This window comes from Colias eurytheme, chromosome 4 (assembly GCF_061535395.1).
Source record: "Colias eurytheme isolate Ceu_HAF_F1 chromosome 4, ilColEury1 Martin Lab GWU primary, whole genome shotgun sequence".
Lineage (NCBI taxonomy): Eukaryota > Metazoa > Arthropoda > Insecta > Lepidoptera > Pieridae > Colias > Colias eurytheme.
Genome location: NC_142983.1, coordinates 2,511,279 through 2,532,720, shown reverse-complemented (window position 1 = coordinate 2,532,720; position 21,442 = coordinate 2,511,279). Strand labels below are relative to the sequence as shown.

Sequence of the window (21,442 nt, the reverse complement as noted above, 5' to 3'; positions counted from 1 at the left end):
TATTTATTTATTATTATTTATTTATTATTATTTATTTATTATTATATTATATCGATCAGTGTACACTGTACAGATCTATGCAATGCATCTGCCCAAAACTGTGCCCTAACCCAACTACTTTGCACATATTTTATGATGACTTCATATTCTATCACACACAACATTGAAGATTTAAATATAATTAAATTGCATTACCCCAATGAAACTCCGATTATATCAGTCAAATTGGTTTATTGTAAATTATTACGATAGGTAAGTAATAACACGCTCATATTTTGCTTATGGATAAACATAGGTGAAGATAAAGTTCATTAACTTTAAATAATTTACACTAGAAAATTCATAAAGAACCTAAGTATACCATGTTATTATAGTATTACTTCCTATAGTATAAGAACCCACATATACCATATAATTAAATAATTACTACGTATGGTATAAGATATCAGACGTAGTAGATGAAATTACATAAGCCTGCGTATGCATTGTTATAAAATATCTGTAACCAAGAAATAAAATAAATACATATTATAATATGATTCACAGAGCAGATCCAGAGACAAGTATGCAAACAGTTTGATTATGCAAAAATTATCGCAACATATTGAGCTGAAATAAGAAATAAAATAAATATTATAACATGATTCACAGAGCCTTCTATGTTAAGGGTACCAAGTAACTCTGTCTGTCTGTCTGTCTGTTACGCTTTCCCGCTTAAACCTCTCGCGATTGAAATCGCAAAACCGATTTTGATGAAATTTGGTACAGACAATCTTTAGACCCTGAGAAAGAACATATATGTACCACGGGCGAAGCCGGAGCGGACCGCTATCAATATAAAAATAATCTGAATATAAAAAACAAAACCAAAGAAGGCAGGAATTGATACGTTCAATCTATACAACGTAATAAGTACAAGTCAATAACTGCGTTAAAAACAACCGACTTCAAACTTGCACTTGCAACATTTACAAATACAGACAAAAATGCTCATAAAATAAAAACTACTGGGCCTATCCGAATAAAATTTTTATGGGACCAATTCGACACCATCCCGCATCGAACAAAAAAAGAATCACGTAAATCGGTTCAGAAACCACGGAGTAATCGGTGTACATACGTAAAAAAAAAACATACCGGCCGAATTGATAACCTCCTCCTTTTTTTTGAAGTCGGTTAAAAATAATATGATCATACTTTTAAACGTTTTTCTTTCATTCTACATATTATATTCCTTTAAAGCAATTAACCATGCTTAGTTGGTACGAAGACAGCGCGCGATCAGTGTGTGAAAATGATTTATTTTCTATTAGCTATACTTTTAGTGGTCGTTTACGACAGAATCCAATATAAAAATAGTGTTTTCAGGAAAATACCGGGACCGCCCTCATTTCCTATAATAGGGAATACATGGAATTTTATATCTACACCAGGTGAATATGGAATATTGTTTTTTTTATGTAGTTGAAATTAGGTCTAGCATATTCATATTATAAAAACTAATTTATATTTTTAACAGTATAATGTATATAATGTATATATTTATTTTTCATTAATTACTGACAATACATTTTTAGAATTTTGACCATTATAGGGATTAATAAATTATCTATTAAATAAAGTTCGATAAATGAAGTAATATTTAGAAATTATGTGCACATGGGAACAACAGGGAAGGGTCATATTTAAATGGGATGGAAAGGTAAAATTATTTATTAATTTGATTTTTTGTTTGAAGAAAAATACTCATAGTTAATTTTATGCAATGAAAGGTGACTTACCCTTTTATCACATGCACTCTCACTCATTATCGTACGCACGAAAAAATAAAACAATTGAAAGTGTAGTGTCACAGACATAATATGTGTGTAGACCTAGTAAAGAACCGATTCATAAAAAAATAAAAATAAAAAAAAATTGATAATATCCATACTTAATATTATAAATGCGAAAGTAACTCTGTCTGTCTGTCTGTTACTCAATCACGCCTTAACTACTGAACCAATTTGCATGAAATATGGTATAGAGATATTTTGATACCCGAGAAAGGACATAGGCTACTTTTTACCCCGCGACATAGGACAGGTTTTATTCCGGAAATCCCTCGGGAACGGGAACTATGCGGGTTCTTTGACTGCGCGGGCGATGCCGCGGGTGGAAAGCTAGTAAAAAATACATTTACATATTCTAGTAGGTAGTAGGTATGTAAGATTAGTTGATTAACTTAAACCTTAAAGAAATAATATGATTGTTTTTAATGTATTCTTAACACAATTATATTAATTAAAATAAATATAAATTATAAACGATAGACAACTTCCGCCGTTTTTCCTTTCGATTAGATTCTATAAGGAAGGTAGGTACTTACTAGATGTTTTTATAGTTTTAATAAGAACATATTACTAACAGGTATTCTTTATTCTTTATGGTTATTAGGTATTTAGGTAGATATATTAGAAATAGAAATAGAAATAGAAATAGAAAGTGTTTTATTTGCCACCAATTACAAAAATATAAATCTTAATAATCTAAATAACACAGAACAGGAAAAAAAATATACATATATAGCAATGGTGGCAAAAAGGACTCCCCGTCAGCAAAGCAGCAACCATTAATTAAAATGTATTGCTGCACTGATTTTCAGAGGAGACCACGTGACTGTACAGATGCAATGATTCAGTACCTACTAAATGATACATATAATTATGACAGTGTGTTTATGTAGGATAGGTAGAGACAATATAATATAATATGTGCACCTTAATTTTATTTTGCGACCAGTGGGAGAGTGTTAGATATTATATAAATAGATACTATATAATTTGATAATATAAATAGATAACATATTATAATTAAATACACGATAAAATACGTTGAAATGATCAATGGCTCAAATATGTGGCGACAGGCCGAACTCCTATCGGCAATTGCTTCTGATGCTGGAGTAACAAAAACCTCAGACGTTTTTTAAAACATGGCACTGAAGAAAGATTTCGTAAAGGGGGAGGTAAATTATTCCAGCACTTTGAAGCAGCATAACGGAAGCTACCACGAAACGACGAAGAAAAATGTTGCGACAGCTTAATACTTCTGGAATTAGCGAACCTAGTATTATAATCATTTTTTGCCCAGTCAAGTTTATTATGCATATTAGGTTATTAGTATATATACGTAGGTTAGTAGGTATTCTTTATGCCTAGAATAATGAGGAATAATTATACCAAGTTTCATCGCAATCCAACCGTTAGTTTTCACGTGATGCCTGCACATAGGTACATACCTGAGACAAACAGACATAAATTTTTTTTTAATCACATATTTGGTTTTGGTATCGATCCAGTAACAACCCCTGCTATTTATTTTTTCAATATACAGAATTTACCCTTCTATAGATATTATTATATGTAATGTAATATAGATTACGGTGTTAATTTCTACAAGGAGCATATTTTCAGATGATTTATTTACATACCTGCGCCTTTTTTATCGAAAATACGGCAACTTTAGCCAAGTACATGCCTTCAACTACCAAGCTGTTAATTTGTACGATCCAGAAGATATCGAGGTATGATTATGATTATTATAAATTTTTTGTAACCTACATTTATTATATTAATTATATTTATTCATAAATAAATTATTTACATTAACATCCTGTCCATGATAACGTCTCTTTGATTTTTTTAATAATAAATTATTAAACTATACATTTATTTACTACGAATAATTATAATTCATTAGTATTTTGAACCACGTATTCAACATTCTTTTTGTTGAAATACCAGCACCTACTTCAGTTAGATGCCACAAAATAAAGTATGTAATACATATACCAGTAACATAACCAGAAATACTAGTTCTTATGAAACATGACTACTGTTTTGGAAGACTGCAATTTTGTACTACATAATATATAAATTATTCATTATAGCTGTTCCCCTCGGTTTCACCCGCATTTCTCCGCTCGTGTTGTTCTTAGCGTGATGATATATAGCGTTCCTAAATAAATGGGTTATCTAACACCGAAAGAATTTTTCGAATCGGACCCGTAGTTCCTGAGATTAGCGCGTTTAAACAAACAAACTCTTCAGCTTTATAATATTAGTATAGATTATGAAATACATCAACAGTTGCTCCATTATACACTTTAATTTTGCTTCTTTATGATCCCATTTTGTTATTGTAAACATAAAATGTAATAATATCTAATCATCATTCTATCACACATATTGCAGAAAATCTTGACTTCAACAACATACAATGACAAACGCAGACCCTACACGTTCCTCATGTCGTGGCTTGGAGAAGGTCTACTTACTAGTAACGGTAATTTTAGTAATTTGTGAGGATTTTACAGTATTTTTATATATATTTGTGTGTCAACTTTTTGTGGTTTGAATATCATCAATAAAAATATGAAATGGTATAGGTAAGGTCAACCAAAAGATTCAGTAAATAATATCGTAAATGTTAGCTACGCTAATTATCTCTGGTTTTCAAATCTCTAAACTTCTGATTATTAAAATTGCTATTAAGGCTGCTTATTTAGACATTATTATTATTTAAGGCGACAAATGGCATCAGAGAAGAAAACTTTTAACATCTGCGTTTCACTTCAACATTCTGAAGAAATACGCAATGACATTTACCGAACAAACTGAAGAATTCCTTGTGAAGATTGAAGGTGAAGTAGGAAGAGATAAAAGTGACATAGTTCCGTTGATTATCAACTCGACACTTCGTATAATGTGTGGTAATTATAATACGTATACATTTATTTCAAAGATCTTCTTAAAAAGCCCCTATTATATAACATAAAAATATAATTAGTTAGGTAGGTACTGAATTTTTAACATTGATTTTATTTACAATATCACCATCATCATTAAAGTAAATAGGAAATTTATTCTATTGTATACCTACCTCTTACTTGACAATGAAATGGTAATTTGTAACAATCAGGTAATTTTAATCAACTTCGGAAATTATTAAAAATATTTTTTGAAACTATAAACAATCTTAGCAGCTTATTCACATACTACTCTTTTCAGAAACCGCAATGGGTACCTCAATAACATCAGACATAAAAACAGTTATGGATAAATATTTCCAAGGGATGCACAATTTCATATACTGCGTTGTACAACGGATTTGTCGTACTTGGCTTTACTTCGACTACGTTTACATTTTTACGAGAATGTTCTGGGCTCAAAGGACAGCAGTGGCAGATTTACATAAATTTACCTTAAAAATAATAGAAGAAAGAAAAGCTTTGAAACAAGAAGATATTTTTACAGATATTGATGATGATGTAGGCATGAGTAAAAGGGGTAAACTTCCAATGCTGGATTTGCTCTTGGAAAAAGAGAAAAAAGGCGAAATTGATTTGAGAGGTATTAGGGAAGAAGTGGATACGTTTATGTTTGAGGTATGTACCTAAATTCGATAGAACATAAGAACATAGCAATGTAGAACCGAAGGGTCCTGGGTTCGATTCCCGAATGAATAAAAAATATATGAAAGACTTGACCTGTCCGGAGCTGATATGTATTTTCTATGATTATAATATAGTCATTGAACATTTGGATATCATTATTATGTTTAATATTTTTATACACTGCAGGGTCACGACACAACAGCAATGGCACTAATATTTATCATAATGAGTATAGCAAATGAAAATGAAGTTCAAGTAAGTAATTAATTAATGTTATTTTTATTTATTTAAATAATGTTAAAAATATTTTCTTGTTTAAATAATTATTCTTCAAGGATGTCTTACTAAATATTTCTTTGTCAATAGTTTCATTAGAATACTCGAATAAAAAGTTATATATTGTTTTAAATTATTGGAAATACCAGAATACATATTTTTTTTAATTTTGTAAATTCCAAATTATTAAATGAATTCGGGTTATTTGATATTAATAAGAGAATTATTACATTGAATCTATTGTAATTGTTTTTTAATGTGTGTTGAGTTGTGGTTTTTCTGTGTCGAGATAAATAATTAATTATCTTAAGTTGATTTAATTTGCTAGTTAGTGTTTATGGCCATAATCTAAATAGTATATTAATAACATTTTGTTTTTTATCATATAATATTAGCTAAATCGTAAATACCTTTATGTTTCAATTATTGAAACGCACAATAAAATTACTACTCAATTTTTAGTACCCATTTTTTTGTAAACAACATTTTATTTTTCATTCCTATACAATTTATACAAACTAATTATGCCCCGTTATATAAAAAAATACTTTATGAATATTTGAACCTTCATAAATAAATATAAATTATATTCAAACTTCAATCCCGTATTTATGTAACTCTAAATTAAACTTCTGTATTTAGTAGCTTATTAGTCGGGATATTATACAGTATTGGATAATTATTATATAGAATAATGACCTTTATTATCTTCTAAAACAACTGTACCACACATTTTTCTTTTACAATCACACACTTAAAGATATGATTCATTTCTATACGTCACAAATTAAATCGCAGGAGAAAATATATGAAGAAATGGAGAACATTTTTGGTGACTCCGACCGCACCCCAAGCATTGAAGACTTAAACAGCATGAAGTATTTGGAATGCTGTATAAAAGAGTCCCTTCGGTTGTACCCCAGCGTGCCGTTTATTGCTAGAAATACACCCAAAGATACCGTTTTAAGTAAGTTAATTTTGAACTAGGTTTGTTAAATTGAAACGTTAAAAAAGGGAGAAAAACAGAAGGTATTTTCTTAATTTGTTGAAATATTGTCGAAAAAGTTTAGATGCTTTTTTTTTTCAACTGTCAATGAAATCTTTTGAGTTTATCGGTTTCACTTACATTATAGATGATAATAATAATTTAAGTCTTCCTCTGTAATAACAATTTTTTTTTACTGATCAGCGCCTGAAATTAGCGGTTTCAAACAAACCTTAGCTGTATCACGCTTTATATTATAGGCTATCTCATTACAAACTTAGGTATAATGAGGTTATTATCGCTGGTCAATGATATTTTTTTGAATTGGGCTTTATTTCTCATTACGACACTTAAAATAAATATATTTCAGGTGGCTACACGATCCCAGCGAACACAATCTGCCACATCTTCGTGTTTGACCTGCATCGAAGGGCTGATATCTATCATGAGCCTGAGAAATTTATTCCTGAAAGATTTCTACCAGAAAACGCTCACAAAAGACATCCCTTTTCATACCTACCGTTTAGTGCTGGACCGAGGAATTGTATAGGTATATAATAACTGTATTTTATGGGCCGTCTTCACAATGGGCAATGGCAGGGCACGTTGGGACAGTATTGGTATAGGTAATAGAGTAGAGGAATGTCTGTGATCGGCCGTCTGCAGATGTTTATTCGTAATCGCCGTAATGGCAAACTTCGATATTTTAGGGGACCAATGTTCCGATTGTGAAGAGGGCCCATGATCATTATGTTTTACAAATAAACTTTTGTGGGTCATTTACAAGTTTATTGTTGAATGGTTTCAAGCATTCAACTTCAATTTAATAAACAAATGAGACATTGGGTGACTTTTTGCGCCATTTTATTTTTTTCGTGAATTTTTTTTCGTATGGTGTCAAAAACATCAGGATTTTAAACTTTTTATCAATTATTAACTTCTGAATATTTTTATATATTTCAGGTCAACGTTTCGCGATGTTGGAAATGAAAACAATGATATCTGGTTTAGTTAGAAAGTATCGTTTAGAAGCAGTTACAACTCCAGAAGACCTCGTATTTACAACCGATTTGGTTTTGAGACCAACCCATCCTGTTTATGTTAAATTTCATAAAAGAGCTTAGATCAATATAGTATTTACAAAATTTATTTTTAGTATCCTAATAAATTAAATAATAACTAGACTAATAATATAGTTTTAGGCTTAGGTTTTAAGTTATGTTTAAATTGCTGTATGAACGATTTTGGACTTCAATTTCAAAATTTTGCACATCAAATTGTATTCTCATATCGACTTATATAAATAATTTGCATTGATGCATTTTAGTATTTTACAAATATTTTCTTATTAATAAACTATTTGATTTATTACCAGCTACGTACAGGAGTTAGTAAATTAATTTAATGAATTCTGTGAAAATTACACCACCTCATAGTCATGAATATTAAATAAATATTATTTTTTAAAACAAACTATAAAAATAATGACTCATGTTTTATTTACAATTGGCCTATGAAAAACCATAGATGATAAAACAGTAATTTGCAACAATAATCACAAATTTAGTGTAAATATATCGATTTCGAAACAACTTATCTCTACCACCTGGAGCAATATTTATACTACGAACAAACAGCGTTGTCTAATCTTCTATTGGTGTTCGTTGTATACTTTTACAATGACGTTAATTTTTAAAGTCTTATTATGCTTGTTTTTTGCTTACGCATCTTCCGTGTCCACAACATCTGGAAACAAATGGATAAATGCCTATTTTACATGAGGTATAGGTACAAAACTGAATTAGGCATGGCTTCATAAAAATATAATAATATATTACGGTTCAAAGTTGAAAGAGAGTTAGTAATAAGGAATTACCAAATACCAAGTACCAAGGAATATAAGGAACCAAGGAATATAAGGAATTACCAAATACCAAGTAATAAATTAAATATGTAGTTGCTAAACAAAATTTTCGAATGTAGTAGAGACTGCTCGTCTCTAATAACAGTTGTTCAACAATGAAGAATTAATATTATTATACTTATTAATAAAGAGATATTCATAAATACAAAAAATATAAATTTAAATATGTTGTAAAATTGGTCAAATAAATAATGATAATTATTAAGAGAAATCATTACCTTTAAAGCTTTGCGAAACTTAGTTGACATCAAGCTGAAGAGAATGGGATTCAAAACAACACTGAGCCAAGTATTTATTAACAGAACTCTGAATCCTGTACTCCACCACTGAAATAAGGAAACAAATTCATTGATTATCACAGTTAGATTAAGTATATCCGATTGATTCAAAGCAGGGCAGTAAAATGCAGATAAAATATAAGCGCTCATATGAATTACGAATGTCAAGTGAAATCGGTTAAATCAAGGTTAATCCTGTCCCAGGTTAATTTTAGGGGAAAAGCTTAAGCAAATCGAAAAAGGTATTAAATGAATTGTAATTTTAAATCATTTCTATACCGTCACAGGTAGGTACGAGCAGTGAATAGCCTTGAACATTGAAGTTTTTCAAACACATGGTGGCTGGTATAGTGGAAAATAAAAGTATTTTATTTAAAACTAGCTTCCGCCCGCGGCTTCGCCCGCGTGGTGTTTTTTCACAATAAAAGGTAGCCTATGTTCTTTCTCAGGGTCTAAAGATTGTCTGTGCCGAATTTCATCAAAATCGGTTGAGAGGTTTAAGCGGGAAAGCGTAACAGACAGACACACAGAGTTACTTTCGCATTTATAATATTAGTAGGGATACAAAGGAAGAATATCGGTTATATGGAAAATGTCTTACCCATTCAAACTCCATCAATTGATTTATGTCGTAGGCAAATATTATAATGCGATACACAAAAAATGGAAACCAACAGACCAGAAATGACGCCGTCAGTGCTACTGAAAAATATTTAAAAAGATATAATCTACTCAGCATTCATAACATTTACGTTAAATCATTCACAGGTAAAATTAGAACCATACGTACGTACGCAATTGAAAAAAGGTTCAGAACATAAGATCTTCTTATTAATACAATATAATACACAAAATTTGTTCCAAAATTTACATAACCTTTATGTTACCTGTTATGTTTTAGTTACTTTGCATTTAAAACAAAAACATCCCACTTACTAATAATTTTGTTCACTTTACGTCTGTTATCGCGATGATTGAATATTTTGCCACTCGAATTGGATTTTTCATTATCATTCACTTTAAAAGCAATCATTGCGTAAACGAATATCATAATCATGAGAGGAAAGACGAAGGTAACTAGAGCCAGAACACCGCTGATTTTTCTTGCTATTTCTGTTGGCACAGTAAAGCAGATAGACATCTTTTTTGTCTTTATAAAACCGACCGTCCAAAGGTCGGGTAATGATTCCAATAGAGCCACAATCCAAATGATGGTTATCACTTTAGTCACTCTCTTCCAAACCGGAGAAGAACTTAGTAGCATCGGGTACCAAATCACTATGTATCTCTCAATCGCAAGAATAGTCATCACTAGAATACCATTGTTCCACAAAATTACGACAAAGAAAAATTTCAGTATGCACATGCTCTCCCCGAAGTTGGAGAAGTCAGTTAAGTAGTCATACAATTCGAATATAATAAAAAACGTCACTATTAAATCGGACACTGCCAAATCGAAAAGATAGAAGTTAGTCGCTGTGTGCATCGATTTCACTGAGTAGATCACGTAGCAAGTAAGCACATTTCCAATTATGGAAACAAAGAAAATGACGACCAATATAACGACGCAGCATATGTCGATCCACTGTGATTTTTCCTCGAAAGCTTTGACGAGAAAATGGGACCAGGCTTCCAGGTCATCTTCTTCCTTTCGTGTGGTATTCATGATACATTAAAAGAACGTAAGGTAAGTGTAGCGATAGGTGTATGACTGTAGAAAACTAATAATTCTTTGAGGCACGCGTACGCTATACTGCTGTTTGCTCATTCACGTAATTGTATTCATCGTGTTTGCTCATTAAAGTGTGCACTTCGATTAAGTGGATTAAACTTCCGAAAAATTATACCTACTGTTGACAGTGCAATTATATACTCATTATCCTTGATGTTTCAGTTATTTTTTACCTTGAATAAGTAAACTGCTTTCTTTTTCTTTAATATACTGAATATAAGTCTATTATCCTACCAAAAATTTACATCAACTTGATGCTTCGTATGAATGCACAGTAAAATTGATTCCCAATCCAGCAAAAGCTTTTATTAAGCTTATAAATCTGAACAGGATGCAATTTGATTCATAGAACATCTTAATATAAATCTCGTGTCACAATGTTTGTCCTCAATGGACTCCTAAACCACATAACCGATTATAATAAATTTCGCACACCATGTGCAGTTCGATCCAACTTGAGAGATAGGATAGTTTAAACATGTAGGTACCACGGGCGAAGCCGGGGCGGACCGCTAGTCTTCTTATATATAAAAATGAATCGCAAAATGTGTTGGTAAGCGCATAACTCGAAAACGGCTGAACCGATTTCGATAATTCTTTTTTTATTATATTCCTTGAAGTAAGAGGATGGTTCTTATGTAGAGAAAACGTAAACATGTACCACGGGCGAAGCCGGGGCGGACCGCTAGTTAATTATAAAAATCTGAACGACTATTGCACAAAAACTGATTCAAGACATCTTTATATTTTGTGATATAAAAAGCAATATCGCTACTACTTTGCCATCTTGTTTGCTACACTATAATATTATGTTTGCGTTACTGTTAAGTGGATTAAATTTTAAAATCAAATATTGGCAGTGCAAATATAGATCGATAGACTTAATTAATTTTCGGTAGGAAAATTTTAAGTTTAATTCTATTTCTAATATCTATAAGTAGGGATTTTTTCATACCATGAAATTAAAACAACCTTTAATCAATACTTTTTAATATCAAAAATAACAATCTCTATAGTTAACACTCCTTTAAATTCATTGTTCATGTTGTCATAGAATAACTTCCTTTTTTTGGAAAATGCGTTGTCATGATTGAATATGTTTCATTTCCGTAATTGATGTAAATTAATAAATATTACAGATAATTAAAGAACTTGTACAAGGAATAATAATAAAATCTATTCATAATAGAGCCTTTATTATACGAATATATAAGATTAAACAGTTTATCACATTTCTACCTACGCAATAAGACTTAAGATCAATACACAGTATAAAAAGTCAACATAAAACTAATCGATAAATGTACATTATATTATAAAATAAGGTATATTATTAAGGCATATGTATAATATATTTTATGTAACCAAGGGGGTGTCTGATTTGAACCATCCATGCAAGCACTTAGGGGCAGGAGAGGGGGTCCTAAACTTGGCTCTTCCCAACTCTTGCATCGTGCGTGCATCCAAAACTATGAGATCTATTGCATTTTCATCATCACTCCATAGAACTGCACTGACTATGACGCCGTCATCTTCATCCTGAAATTATTTTATAAAGATTTGTATTCAAAGGCATAATCATTTTGGGGTTACTCATGTTTTTCCAACATATTATAATACTTCTAGTGATTTAAATTTTAGAATAATGGGATGTATTAGCTGATATAATGTTCTATAAATTCTTTTAATTTTAGTAGAACAGATTTTCGGAAACTCTTATTAAAAACGATACAAATACGTCGATTCAATTTCAAAAACTTTCATTTGTCTTCCAAGTTTTTTACATTATTAATTAACATTGATAATATGCTATGGTTGCTTCATCGTCGTGATGTATCCCTATTTAATTTTTTCCATTGTGGAAATCTCTAATTACCGCCTATTCAAGCCGGCATGTAAACTCTTAAAACCATATACTACTCAATCATGAATAATCGTGAAATATTTTTTACTCTTATAAATCGTTAAAATATTGATGTAAAATGTTTACCACTGCACCAGGTCGTGGTATAAACACAGGCTCACTGGGGTAGCTGTTCGTCTCCTTCCAAGTTAATAGGTCACCTGTATCTGTGTTCACTTTAACTAGCTGTAAAAAATATTATTTTTTAAATATTATCACTTTACTGCACATCGTTTAATTATATTCCAATCAAAATGCAAAATACTTATGTAAGGGTCTGAAATTACAGTTTCAAAATTTTGATTTAGAAATCCTATAGATAATTTAAGGTAAGTTAAATTTATATAAGCCAAAATAGCCTTCATAAGAAAAGCATACGTTGTCATAAAATGCAGAAATAGGTACTTTAATTATACTTACCGCACCAACCTGCGGGATTGTTATATCCGCTATATTTCCATAGAAAAATTTATAAGGACGGCCTGGAAAAAACATCAATACATTACTATACTACAAAATATACATATAATGGATTGATGGATGGATAGCTTGTTAAAAATAGATGCAAGTTATTTAACGAAATGTAAGATATATATGGTAGATTTTAAAAGCGAATATTGACAATTCAATCATTAATGTCCATTTAGACCAAACAAACATAGAGCTAGAGCAAGAGCATTCTTTCGTGATCTTTTAGTGTTAATGAAAATTCGTCTTCAGTGTTGTTCAATATAATTAAGATCATTGCATAGAATCTTTTCGAACGCACTAAGAACAACGAAGAAAAACAAGCGTAGATATATCATAAATTGTGGGCGATTTAATACGCTGAAAATCAACGATGATTAAATTACCATTATGTAATTCATAATTAATCCTGGGCATTTCACAACCGATATCAACTATAAGACGGCTCTCCACCATGCTCATCTCTGGCGCATCGAGCGGTACTTCATACCGCCGTGGTCTTGTGTCACACCATTTGGCGTAGTCCAAGTTATTGTGGTTTGACTGTAATCAAGATAAGCAGAGTATGGAAATTATAAGTTATATTATATATTTATTTTTATCAATGAATTGTTCATCAGATTCTGGATGTTTCAAATTTTTTCTTTCATTGCCATTTATTGCTTTGTCTCATTTTTTTCAACAATAATATGCAACACTGAACAATATTATGAAATCCTATAAAGTGAGGTGGAATGATTTCCTAAAACAAATGGCTGATCGGGTTAGAATGAGCATAAGGCATTACAAACCGGATGCTATTTCTGGCACCACACAAATCAAGTCTATCGATGTAATGATTTCGTTGCTAAAATTGTATAATTCTTACCTTGATTGCATCCACATACATAGCGTCAATGATCTTAGCATCCTGGTAGGTACACATGTCGACAAACAACTTGCCGTTCCTCTCGAAGCAGTTAATGACGTGCAGGAAGAATATCGTCTTCGTTCTGTATCTCTTGACGCTGCCGTCGGCACGGCTGATTAGCAGTATGTGTGTCTGTAAGTAATGTTATATGTTTAACATATTATATGCCATACAGGTCAGGTTAGTTAGCAATAGGCGAGCACATGGACCATTAGCCGCGCGCAGAAATTGCTTCGCGAGGTTGCTCGCTCTGTGTAGACCCGCCTATTTTTGTAAGAAAATTATACTACGTACTTACTTGCTTTATAATGGCAGATTTTTCTTATGAACATTGTAGTTTAATAAAGATTGAACCGCTGATTTCATGGCTGCATGTATATGACAAGCTTTGCTATTCTAAGCTTTTTTTTTCTACGGTTGTACCGTTGTACCAACGAGCAAATTCACCGGCTTTTTAATATTATATTTTACTTTCAAGTTGAAATTTCCTAATTGTCTATACATTAGATTAGATATAATTAGATTTACCTCATGTTCGGGATACCATTGAAGGGCGGTTGCATAGGCGTCTCCATTTAACTGGCACTTAACAAAACTCGACAACGACAACGTTAAAGGTTGCTCGATTAAAATGAAATAATTTTCTGATATACCTGTAAAGATATAAAATATATAAAAGTGTGTAAGTTTCTTATAAGTAGTTGATTGAAAAGGAACGTAAAATTTGCAAGCATTTAAAAAATTAAATGCTTTGCAAAATAAATAAACCAATTCATAATATTATCTTACCAAATGAATGCATATAACAAGGATGGATGTACCATCTGGGATTCACAGTTGCCACGATTTGAGCCGATTCAAACATGTCACCTGAAACGAGGCAGCAATAACACAAATTTTCAAAAAAATTATAACGAATGAAGTCAGATGCGTGTGTATCATTCTATACATCGATTAAAGAATTCATATTATATTCGCAAAAAATCAAATACCAGAAAAGACGTTTAAAAAGTGATAAGCTTATGGCTAAGCGAGAAAAGTCACCTTTTTCGGTATACGGAAATTTGACGACCAAAAGTTTTAATCTTCCCTTTACCACGTGCATGCCGACGTTGTAGACGTCACCTGAAATTGATTAAATAACATTTATTTAAAGAAAAAAATCGATGTTAAGATCAAATCCTTAAATAAAACATGAAAACATTGTCATTCAATATCAAGAATACGTGTAGGTATAATGTACCTATCTTTTTTCGATAAGTATATGTAAATAAATTAGTTTAGATTCCTTACAACTTTTGCTTGAATAATATTTTTCCCATAGAAAAGCTCACCATTTGAATCTACATGTGGATGCGCCGTGTGCGAAACTACTACCGAATGAATTAGATTTTTCCTTTCCATTGTCTCTAAGGTCACTGGATCAATTCTGGAATTATTATTAACTTTGTTATTATGATTTGGCTTCTAGATACAATATCAGACCTTCAACACAGTATGGTCTGTAGATTGTAGGTATATTATAAGAATAAATAATTTTTAATGATTAATAAAGATTTTATTTTTTAATACAAATTAATCGTTGATAAGGTACTTGACTGATAAATTAATCCTTTCTATTTAATTTATTCTTTTTATATGTTCTTGTTAAAACATAAACTTAAACTTTGTTTCACTAAAATTTTCATAGGAATCTAAACAGCAATAGATGAAGTGTTTGGTTAGTGTTTTTTTCACCTGTAAAGGAGTGGCACTTCAGTGAGCGCATACATTTCGTCACCAAACGGATACACGGATATTACAGCATTATCCGTCAGGTGGTCAGCCGGCTTGAACACACTGGAGAATCTACAAGAAAAGTAAGAGAAAAATTATAATTGTCTCTTTGTCAAGCGACTTCGAGCAAAGAAGGAGGTTTTTATTTCGACAGTAATTTTTTATATATTATTGTACCATGCAGTTTATATTTTTTATATTTTTTAATATTTTTATTTATCTATTTCCATCAGCCCATATAATATGTTCCCACTGTAGAGAAACAAATCTCCTGTGAGTACAGCCTTCAGGCAAGAACTAATAAATATGCTGATCAAGTGCGGGTTGGCAAATGTGACTTGTCGTCGAACTGTGTAAAATCTCATAATTATTATTTTCAACAATCTATGTAGAGAAGAAGAGTTAATTGGCGGACTTTAGAAACTCGCGATAGTGATGTACTTTATAATTTATATTATGTATTAGCATACATTATATAGGATACATAATAGATATGAAAATCCAGCCGCAGTTACGCGCGTATAGACACTGCAACTTGCTATTTCGTTTTACAGGAGGTTTCTAAGTATACCATAAGTAATTCTAAGTATCATGCAAATATTCACCCCCTATCTATATATATATATATAAAACTCAAAGGTGACTGATATAGTGATCTATCACGCACAGCCCAAACCACTGGACGTATCGGGCTGAAATTTGGCATGCAGGTAGATTTTAGGACGTAGGCATCCGCTAAGAAAGGATTTCCCGAAATTCTTGCGGGAACGGGGAAAAACGAGGATGCACGTACAAAGTCGTGGGCGGAAGCTAGTTTACGAATAACCGTCTATCGTATCATTCTATCAAATAGAATTTTATACCATCACAATGGAAATATTAAAGTAGATAAATAAATAATCCGAGCTAATTGTTTTAGGTACTATAAGTACACTTGTAACCAAAACATACATCACGTGCACACGTGATGTATGTATAATCCACAAGTAATCAAATATTAATCAGCTTGTTATCAAACATTCGCCAATTATTGCTGAGATTGTCAGATTTCCCAAAAATTTGTCTGACCCTCGGACTCTAGTCTGTTACTAACTTCATTGCAATCGTACGAGATAACAATAATCTATATTAGTGCAGTTATTTAGCTTAAATGCCACTGTATTATTTATTTGATAAGAGGATTTGATTGATAACGTGATTGACTTTTAATTTAATATAAATTGTTTACAAAACAAACGAATGTTTAAGTAAACATAATTATTTTTAAATATGTAATTTCTTCTGACAACAGACAATGTTCATACTTTTGTCATTGTTTATCTGGATAATATAAGAAAATAGTACATAATTTAAACGGCAGCATAAATCCACAAGACGTGTAACAACACATGTTCACATTATTTCTTTAGCACATTCTAAAAATGGGAACAATTTATACATAATTGAATCTTTTACGTTCACGTTAACAAATTTATTTTTATTTTTCTCTTTCAAGTACATTTGGGTATCCGCATCAAATAAATTTCATAATTTGTATTTTCTTTATACATAGATATAATTTAAACAATCGAGAATCTAATTCTAAATATAAAGCGGATATTTTACATGGATAAAAATGATAAACTATCTATACACCTATATCTAAATGATTCGATCTAATGCGTTTAGGCATTAGAACGAAGCATGTTATTGTATCGTCACATGCAGATTTTATGCTATCGGTCAAGCTCCTATATCTACACTATTATCTAGTAATTAGAAATTATTATTTTGCAGACTCAAACTTTAAAAAACAAACTATTATGTAGGTAATCTTTTACCTTCACATTTTTTTAATTAGGAATAATCGTTTTTTAACAAATTTAATATGAAACATCATCAAATTAAGACCAAATTCGAATAAATTAGAGTTGATAATATTATCTATAATTTACAAAACTAGAATATTTACTTATCAAATATAGTCCGGCAAGGATCTGGTACAGCCTTTGTGGCAAACTCTTGTACGACAATCCGATTGGCGATTTGATTCTTCTTGTAAGTGTTGGAGCTGAGAAAGCGACATTGGTACGTCACTTGGCCATCGTATATGGCGAATCTGGGAAAAAATAATAATAGTTTAAAAAAACTAAAAAAGACGCTTTTTATAGAAACCGAACTAAAAAATGGAATAATTTTATCAAATTAGTGTATTGTCATCGGTCCTCAATAAATCTACAAAGTTTGAACGAAATCTGGCCGTTTAAAGTGGGTCAAAATCGCGCCCAAAGAAGTCGTTTACAAACAAACAAATATACAGGTGAAGCTAATATAAAGCGTGTAATAATAATTAACATCAAAATAAAAAAAAATTATGCGTGTACTAGAGTAGGTACACACGTAAGAAGTGAAACTTCTTTATGACCTTAAAAATGTCACGAGTATGGCGTAACGCAAAAATGTTACACTAAATTTTTGTCCAACCCCGATAAAGAAATTCACTTCAAAAAAAGGTAAGTAGGTAGGTACGTAGGTTAATACGTAGATAGGTAAACTAGGTGATAAAGTGTACCAACAATGTAATAATAATTTTTTGTATACGAAGGGAGAAAACATTTCTGACATTGATTTTAACAAAGCCAATTTTCACTTTTACTTTCTAATAATATGCTAACTACAAAAGACAAGATGATTGTAACAATCAGACGTGCATACAAAATAATACAAAATGATTTCTTATACATAAAAACAAAACTCAAGATTCGGTTTGAATCTGATTCCAATAGCATTGAAACATACTCACAAAGGTTATTTCCTTATATATAAATTAAACAATTCTTTGTTCACTGATCCCGTAACATGTATCCTTAAAATGTCCATAACGGGTGTTTAAGGACACTTTAAAATGACTCATCATAAAAATAAAAAAATTAAATGAAATGGAGTGAGTGCGTTGTTTGTTTTGTTCAATACAAGTATGTTTTTTCTAACAGAACATCTTTAGTTTACAAAATATAGATTGTCAACTACTTAGTCATTTTGGAAGTAATAATGAGATAAAGTTGAGAGATTTTTTGTTACCTAATTATACAGTTGATGATGTTGAATTATAAAGTTTGTTAAGTATTTAATATCTTAAATTTTATGGAATGGATTTTTGAAGTGAAACTTGTTTATCGGGGTTGGACAAAAATTTAGTGTAACATTTTTGCGTTACGCCGTACGCGTGACATTTTTGCGTTACGCCATACTCGTGACATTTTTAAGGTCATAAAGAAGTTTCACTTCTTACGTGTGTAGGTACTCTAGTGCACGCATACATTTTTGAAGTGAAACTTCTTTATCGGGGTTGGAAAAAAATTTAGTGTAACATTTTTTCGTTACGCGTGACATTTTTCCGTTACGCGCCATCTTTTTCTTATCCCTACCACGCGTGATTCGACGTTTATCTGTAAAGTTGCTTTACTTTAAATTATTTTTTGAAAAATAAGGTCATAAAGAAGTTTCACTTCTTACGTGTGTACACTAGTACATGCACACATTTTTTTTAACAGAAACGACTTTTCCGCGACTACCTACCTGGAAACTGACAGAACCTATGAGCGGAGACTGGATCTAATATAAGTATTTTAGTAGCCAAGGTATACAAACCTATGTAAAAGTGCTGATCCATCAAAAACATGTTTATATTCACAATTTCCAACTTTGAACCGGCCAGGACCGTTTCGCAGGAGGCTGCCACGGATCCATGATGGTATTTCACCTAAAATTGTAATCATTAAAGTTTCAAGATACTGATCAAGATTTTTAAATAATATTGACTGTTATATGTATGTTTTGTGTTGTTTTATTAAAAAATTCGAAAGATTCTGTATTTTCAAAATCTTAAAGTGTCATTGATCTGGTAATAGAGTGAGGGAAGGTCAATCCAATGGTATAAAGCATTTGAATTCATTAATTTTATGTAAGAACATCGATTCAAATTCAAACATTTACCTACTTACTCAATTAGACTTACTAGAAGCACTTTTGAATCGTCATAACATATTTTTAACATTTACCACCGATTCGGAAAGCAGTATCTATGGAGAAGAACCGACAAGAAACTCTATAATTTTATGATTAGAATTCAATTAAAATATTTTTAAATAGGCTTATAATTATTACACACATTCCAAAGCTTTCTTGTAACAAGTATTACGTTCAGTAATTGAGGTAGATTTCACAATAATATAACTACAAACGAAAAACGAAGACTATTAAAAAATCTAGAGCAAAGGTCGACAAATTACGGTCAAGTAACCCATCTGATAAAACCAAGGGTGTTGTGTTCCAAAAATAAATTACATTATAAAAATAACTTTCTAATTTAAATTTTTTAATAAGTTCATTAGGTATTTAGGCAAGGGGCAAGCCTAGGAGGCAAGTAAAATGTTTCTTAATTAAATTTGTTATAAAAGAAACTAGATCGGAATGTTAATTAGATTTAAAAGAAAAATCGGATAATACTTTCGCGTAATCAAAAGGACAGTCCATTATCCACATACTAATAATTTCACTAATATTATAAAAGATGTATTATATAATATATTTATTATGTGTATTCGTAAAATATTTTATATTTTTCTACGAAACGTAACTTAACTTTTCTTTTTGGCAATTGAACGCTTTCTCTATCATCTCTGACACTTAGGAGCTAAACCGATATTTTTGGTTTCTTTGTCTAGATTTTTTTTATTTTACATCTTTTAAAAAACCAGATTCTTAAAATAACAACTAATATTTATTGTTAAGCTTAAAATAAATATAACAAAGATGAGGGTGGGTTTCTCTTTAAAAAAATTCAAAAAAATTAGTCTACGAAATTAACATAATATACATTGCTCGAATAAAACTCAATAAAAAATATGATAAATTACAATTATACATAGGTCATCACTTAAATAGTTGAGTTTGCAGTGATAGCAATAACCTTTGGCACGACAAACACACAAAGGAAGCTTAAAGCTTTTTAAAGCTTTGCACTGAATAATTTTATACTGATTTCGCACTTTATGAAAATTGTAAACAATAGCTATTGTTTTTGGGATTATTATTTGTATTAATTTTAAGTATATAGTGGCTGGCAAATAGAATATATAACACATAACATTAAGAAGATATAACACTGAAAATACAATTCATTTAAGCTTTTTAAGCTACAATATTGATACATCAAGCATCATTTATTTAATTTAAAATACAAATATACTTTTTCAATAAAAAAAAGAAAAACTGCAGTTATTTTTCTAACGTCTTTACGAGAAAAAAAACCTATAAAACCTTATTTTTTTCCGTGTTAAAAAGCTCATTATTACCTTGTATAGTTCCTTCTATCGGTTCTTGTATCTCTTGTTCGCAGGATCGCAAGAGAACACTAAAATCGTAGTATACTTCTGTCATATTTTCGCATTTACTTTACTTGTATTAATACAGTAACCGCGCACACATTGCATAAGTACATACACTACTGCAACGCTTTCATGAAATCGACTCAAAGAATGTCAAAAGCCAGGAAAAGAACAAGATAACGGTGCGAGTTCTGTACGTTTTTAATCATTTTTACTTTTTTGCGATAGTAAATGTAGGTATTGATATTATAATTTGGATAAAATCAGCATTAGGTTGTTATTGCTTACATTGTTTCGTACTGTAGGGACATAGGTACTGAAAGTCTTTATTGCCCATTGTTGCCAATACTTATGTATTACAGAAAAGTAAACTTTACTCTCGTG

At 30.9% G+C, this 21,442-nt stretch overlaps 2 protein-coding genes and 1 pseudogene across 4 annotated transcripts; 1 reads left to right on the top strand and 2 right to left on the bottom strand.

Moving 5' to 3' along the window:
* The first annotated feature begins 1,242 nt into the window (after positions 1-1,242).
* LOC149908771 (cytochrome P450 4C1-like) lies at positions 1,243-8,103 on the top strand (annotated as a pseudogene). Its single transcript, XR_016456694.1, has 10 exons — positions 1,243-1,433; positions 3,456-3,565; positions 4,236-4,326; positions 4,568-4,753; positions 5,052-5,428; positions 5,624-5,692; positions 6,512-6,680; positions 7,069-7,248; positions 7,662-7,831; positions 8,074-8,103. The product of XR_016456694.1 is annotated as a cytochrome P450 4C1-like (transcript).
* A 168-nt stretch (positions 8,104-8,271) lies between these two features.
* Positions 8,272-10,591, bottom strand: LOC149908770 (neuropeptides capa receptor-like). Its single transcript, XM_090101592.1, has 4 exons — positions 9,837-10,591; positions 9,502-9,602; positions 8,841-8,948; positions 8,272-8,444 (listed from the first exon to the last, which is right to left on the bottom strand). Exons 1-4 carry the CDS (start codon positions 10,564-10,566, stop codon positions 8,391-8,393), a joined length of 993 nt encoding a protein of 330 aa, XP_089957718.1. The 5' UTR covers positions 10,567-10,591; the 3' UTR covers positions 8,272-8,390.
* A 1,312-nt stretch (positions 10,592-11,903) lies between these two features.
* Positions 11,904-21,119, bottom strand: LOC149908769 (carotenoid isomerooxygenase-like). Of its 2 annotated transcripts, none has more exons than XM_090101560.1 (13): positions 21,026-21,119; positions 19,320-19,431; positions 17,641-17,787; positions 15,651-15,761; positions 15,248-15,342; positions 14,958-15,038; positions 14,703-14,783; positions 14,442-14,566; positions 13,872-14,045; positions 13,390-13,546; positions 12,952-13,017; positions 12,623-12,717; positions 11,904-12,171 (listed from the first exon to the last, which is right to left on the bottom strand). In XM_090101560.1, the coding sequence occupies exons 1-13, from the start codon at positions 21,108-21,110 to the stop codon at positions 11,989-11,991; spliced, it is 1,512 nt and encodes a 503-aa protein (XP_089957686.1). In that variant the 5' UTR covers positions 21,111-21,119; the 3' UTR covers positions 11,904-11,988. The 2 variants fall into 2 exon arrangements, with proteins under 2 accessions (XP_089957686.1, XP_089957685.1); XM_090101559.1 differs by having other exon boundaries at positions 12,623-12,721; positions 12,956-13,017; positions 21,026-21,110.
* Between the last annotated feature and the right edge of the window lie 323 nt (positions 21,120-21,442).